This window comes from Saccostrea echinata, unplaced genomic scaffold (assembly GCF_033153115.1).
Source record: "Saccostrea echinata isolate AGI-Se365-2 ecotype Australia unplaced genomic scaffold, CSIRO_AGI_Sech_v1 ptg000009l, whole genome shotgun sequence".
In the NCBI taxonomy this organism is placed as follows: domain Eukaryota; kingdom Metazoa; phylum Mollusca; class Bivalvia; order Ostreida; family Ostreidae; genus Saccostrea; species Saccostrea echinata.
The window spans coordinates 11,063,338-11,069,141 of NW_026889758.1; the positions used below are offsets into that span (position 1 = coordinate 11,063,338).

At 30.1% G+C, this 5,804-nt stretch overlaps 1 protein-coding gene across 1 annotated transcript; it reads left to right on the forward strand.

The window, feature by feature from the left end:
* Positions 1 to 2,231: 2,231 nt before the first annotated feature.
* Positions 2,232 to 3,362, forward strand: LOC133183988 (alpha-1,6-mannosyl-glycoprotein 4-beta-N-acetylglucosaminyltransferase-like). The gene has a single exon (XM_061318862.1). The coding sequence runs from the start codon at positions 2,232 to 2,234 to the stop codon at positions 3,360 to 3,362; it is 1,131 nt and encodes a 376-aa protein (XP_061174846.1).
* The last annotated feature ends 2,442 nt before the right edge of the window (positions 3,363 to 5,804 follow it).

The window sequence follows — 5,804 nt, forward strand, 5'->3', positions numbered from 1 at the left end:
TACGTAAGTAAAAAGAAATACATAAAAAGATGAAAAGTTTTATATGGGTAAGGATAACCATATAACTCTATGCATTTATATAAAAAAGCAGGTTTTTGAAAGTAATTAAAACTTTTTGAAGCTATATTTATATTCCAAATCCCTCTACCATTTCGTCTCTTTTTTTCATTCTATGTTTTGTTATTGGAAAACTTTGAATAATCAATAAATGAAAAGTATGTGGTTTAAATGGGTATTTACCTCAAATTAATTCGATAATATCAAGAGAGAGGTGGAGAGAGAAGAGAGATTGTTTGTTGCACGACTCGTTATTTAATGACTTAGTAATTTGAGCAGTCAGAAATCAAGAAATGGATTTTTGGAGAAGATGGTACTATTTTCCTATTCTAACATTTTTCGTTGCTTTTCAAATTTGTCTTCTCATTCGTTTCGTTTTCCGTAAGTATTATGATTTTCTTAGAACGATAAATTAAAAGATCAATTATTCTAGTAATTTTTTCAGTGAACATAATTATAATAGTTAATGTACATTAGAAAAGGTTAGTTAAAATGATAATTATATGAAATTTCAGCCTCTTATACATTTTGACAAATATATATATTATATTAATCAGCAACTTGAATTTTTCTTATTTACGTTGGTTTAAGGACATACGCAACGTAGTTTGAACTTTACTGTCTTTTTCCCTGGAGTTGAAGAGTTCCAATTCTTAAAGGAACTGTGTGCTACATTTTAATGTCTATATATGCTGCTGTACACTTCTTCTAAAACAAGTTTGGATAAATAAAACATCTAGAATATATGTTTAGTATTTTTTGTATATTTTTCTTTTAATTATACAAGAATTTTCATCAATTGATATCTTTTCAAAACCCCTGGTGATACATGCTGACTTTTTGTCTACGAACATCTGATGGCAATATAATCTTAAATTAAGAATATCTCGAAAAATTATCAGTAGGTAAGGTACGTTGCGTATGTCCTTAAATAAGTCAATTATATATGCTTGATAGATTTTATTCTCTGAATGCATCTTTTCTTATATATAGTATCAACAAATGATTTTAAAGGAGAGTCCTCGATAAATGGTACAGGTTCAATAGAAAAGAACCATGAGCTGGAAGTTTACGGAGGAAACAATTCTATTATTAAATGGGTAAAAGTAAACATTTAAGACTGTGGACAAAGTAGGTCAGATGGTAGGAAATACACTTAGAAATTCACTGGATATTCATATGGAGAGTATACGGAAAAGAACGAATAATTGTGTACTATGCAGATCTTTAATTACACATACAAATATTACATATAAATTGTTTGAAAAGTTTTTTTTTCAGATATCTAAATTTTAGAGACTAAATATTAAGATGTGGGAAATATAGCATTGGAGAGAGAGAGAGAGAGAGAGAGAGAGAGAGAATGGCACCTTAATTTTTAAAAGCAATTTATCGTCCTATTACATGTATATAGTTAAACATTATTTTTTGGAAATTATTTATCCTTTTCATGTCATTATAATTTCAAATTAAAGTAACTAGAATTTTGCTTCTAAAGCAATAGAGTTTTAACGTTATGAATGTTTAAGCTTTGAGTTGCATAAACGCCCTAAAACCAAACTAGAGCTCTAGAGTTTGCTCACATCATCTTATAAAGATCAAGCTGGTTAGAAAATCTTCTACAATGCACTGATAAGCTTTTTAAAGATGCTATATAATTTCAATTAAATTACACAGTTGTAGATATAGATACATGTCTATATATTACCCTTATCATTGCTTCACTTTCTTTACAAATAAATAATTTTGACATTCAATAAATGGCGATTTTTTGTTTATTGAAGGATAAGATAGAATTTCTCAAGATAGCCAGAACACAACATACAATAGAAATATCAGATAGGTGTCGGAATATAAGTCCAAGTAAGTAAACTAATCCTTATAACATGCCAATAATCAAATGCAACTTATTTGGGAGGGCTTAACCATTATCTTTACAAAATCTTTTATTTACGATAATACATCTTTTTACATTCTCAGACTTTTCAAAGGAATTTCATGTAAATGTTTATTTATATCAATTTAATATAATGCAATAAAAACTTTGAAAAATGAAATAGGAAAATAACGAACAAACGGTTTTTAGGTGTTTTACCCTTCATTGAAAATTACTTTTAAAAAAGACATTTTCCAGCAACAAAGTGGTAATCTATCTTAATCTGTTTTTTGTGGATATGTCAGGATTCCTTACAATCGGAATACCCACAGTTTGTAGAAAGAAGCAACAGTACATCCTAAATACACTAGACTCTGTGATCAGTGGTCTCTCTAGAGGACAGAGACAAGAAGTGTTCATTGTCATCTACTTAGCAGATCGAAATGAGGCATGCAGGCAAAATACAGAGATGGAAATAAGACTTAAATATCCAAACTTTGTACGAACATGTTTCATTAGATTTTTACGCCCACCCAACGTTTCGGTATTCTACCCTCCTCTCATAAATAAGCCCGAAACTGATTGTGACAAAAAACTAATTTGGAGATCGAAACAAAATTTAGATTTTGGTTTCTTACTTATCCAGAGCCAGAATTTATCCTCTTATTACCTTCAGTTAGAAGACGATGTAATAGCAGTCTCTAAGTTCTATGGCGTTATTAAAAATACTATCGATCAGAGAGTCACTCATTGGGTATGCATGGAGTTCAATGAATTAGGATTTATAGGCAAGCTGTTTCGATCACGTGATTTAATGTCCTTGGCAACGATGATTGTAGAGTGGTACGAGCACACACCAGCTGATGACACATACATTGAATTCTATAAAAGACAAAAACAAAAATCAAGGATTCTTATTCAACCAACACTTTTTCAACACATTGGTATACACTCATCTCTAGAAGGCAGAATTCAAAAGCTCAAAGATCCTTATTTCGAAGGTGATACTGAGAGCAGAGTATCTGCAATTAGAAACCCTTCAGCAAGTATAACCACGTCTATGAAAATTGATTTTCAACACCTTCCTAGGGATTGCTATGAAGGATCTAGAGGATTCTTTTTAACATCCGAGCCAGTCGTAGCAGGAGACACATTCTATGTTTTATTCTTATCACTACAGAATGTATCAAGGATATTTGTACAAACGGGACTTGCTCTTGGAAAAGGACATTTTCTGCGGGAAGGGGTGTTAGAATTAGGTGGAGACTTTGAATGCACAAAAAGAATGTTCACAGTCATTTATCAGTTCAATATGGGAGTGATTGACGCTGTTGTCAACAAAAACAATGTGCGCTGTATTCAGATAAGGGTAATAACCAGTCAAAACAATTTACTCATGATTAAGGAAATTTCCATATTTTCTGTATGAGATCCATGATCGATTTTCTTTTCCAGATTTTTTTTTATATATAAAGACTTATAATTACCTATATTTATTAGGAATACAAAAATGTACGAGTTCTCTATGAATTCTAAGCTCAATTTAAAGGTGATGATTTATATGTATAAGAAAGGAAATATATATTCACCATAGAATAGGTTCAAGAGCACATGACTCGTACAGCGATTATTCTTTGCTTAATTAAAGACATGCACGCAAACTATTTTTTTTTTTAATAGCTTTCTTATACATCTTCCTCTTGTATTAAACTATAAACAAAACTTCAAATTGTTTTGTTTTCTTTATAGTAGAAGAACATGAATGAAAATAAAAACTTCCTTGCATTACATAAAAATATATCATATGAATAAAAATAGCATTTAATCTTCCTCTTAAACGTTCGTCAAAGTACAGGACACGGCATAGTGGGGGAATGTCACCCCCATATAAATCGCCAATTCGAAATTCTACTCTTCAAATAAAAACTGAGACCATTCCTCATATTAGAAATATCTGTCCAAAACTTATCTAACGTACATGTACGGAAGTTTACTAAATGCAAGTGCCACCTAGGCACCTGATTCCATCTGGTAATTGCCCTGTCCAAGATTCAAAATGTTTACGGGATTTATGATCTTCACTTTTTCCATTAAATATGACGGGGAAAAATATTATCTGTTGTTTGTTCAGTTTCAATCACCTTCTAATCATGAGCAAAAATAACATTACGTAAAGACATGAGAATACTTATATAATTTGTTAGGAAAAAATAATTATATAATCTTAATAATGATTATTTTCTTTAGTTTTCGATGCTGAAGTACTGTTAGGGTTTTCGTTTTGTAGAGCGACACCAGAACATCAATTTACTCAATTTTCTAAAATAGCACTGCAAGAGATGAAACTTGTGCATAAAACATTTTTTATTTATATTTGTGGACTATTAACACTCAGTTTATATTTCAAAGTAAAAAGACAAACGTTGGACTCATATTAGGCACAAGATTTGGTGTAAATTCTCTAAGCATAGCTAAGGGCAATTACTGGGACTTCAAATCAGTTTTTTCCCAAAAGAACGACTACACAAAGAGAATTCAAATAATAATTTAATTAACATTTGATGACTTAATATTTTCCCATCTGGCACTCATTTAATTATCAGCCTTAAAAAAATAATTGATTGCTCATATTTTATCATATTTATTGCCCATTTTAATTTATTTAAAACTACAGTCTTCTGTGGAACATTTCCAGAGAAATGAACTTGATCATCGATTAACACAATGTATTTGCTTTTGTCGAGTTTAAATAGCTTTCAAATTTATTTAAAAGTATTATATAGTGGTGATAAAAAAAAACCTTGGTTATAAAAGGCGATACTACGTATAAAGGCATTGGAAGGTAAATAAAACTGATAGCACTTCATTTGGGAGGTGATATAAGAAAGTGCACAGTATGACAATCGGAAAAGGGGTCATCTTTTGAATTGATATAAATACAGTATTATATCCTTATATCCGCATAATATAGCAATCAAAGGAACACCAAAATCAGCGACTTCTAGATATATGATCAATGTTCCTGTAAAATTCAGCATGTATAAAAAGTGTAAATAAAAAAAATATATCTAAATAGTTACTACGGCTTGTATTTCAGACTCCAACTTAATTAGAAGCAATTACATTAAATATATACGAACAGAGAATATCATTTTTCATTCTTTAAATTTGGTTTGTTAGTATTTGAATTTTTTAAGAATGTATCGTCTTGAATCTAACCTACTTATCTAAAAAGAGTTATTTCTCTTTGCATACTCGAATAAAATAAAAGTGTCTGTTCTTAACAAGGTTCTATAAAAAAGGGATAATTAGCAATTGGACGTTACCTTTTCAAAAAAGTAAAATAAAAATAGATAAATAAAATTCTATATGAATACAACAATACCGATGTAGTTTAAGTATTCTAGATAAAAGAAAATTGTAAAGTCATGATTTCAATCTAGATTAATTTGACATTTTAACTTTTTCTATATGACTTTACTGTATAATCATAAATAGATTATAAAGGTATTCAAATTTATCGGTCAGTAATTTACGTTTTAATGAGAATGTCGTCTTTTCCAACCTCTCAAGCTTTAAAACATCCTTAATTCGTCTCTACATCAATATCCGATATTATTGTATGTTTGAAGTTCCCAAGGAATTTGGAGTACAAATAAATGACTTTTAAAAATGTTATTTTTTGGTGAGGATCAATGTCATTCCAAAGATAGTGTGAAATATTTCTAAAAAAAAGGAAAGATGTTGCTGTTTCCTCGGATAGGTATTTATCAGCAGGGCCCAAAATGATAGAAGGTTTATTGTAATGCCCCAAACCCTACATAAGTTGTTTTTGGTACGATTTCGCTGTCAATTTCATGAGGTGTGTATG

Bases quoted from the DNA above. Each gene is read 5' to 3' on its own strand.
- LOC133183988 (XM_061318862.1), top strand. From the start codon at position 2,232: ATGTCAGGATTCCTTACAATCGGAATACCCACAGTTTGTAGAAAGAAG.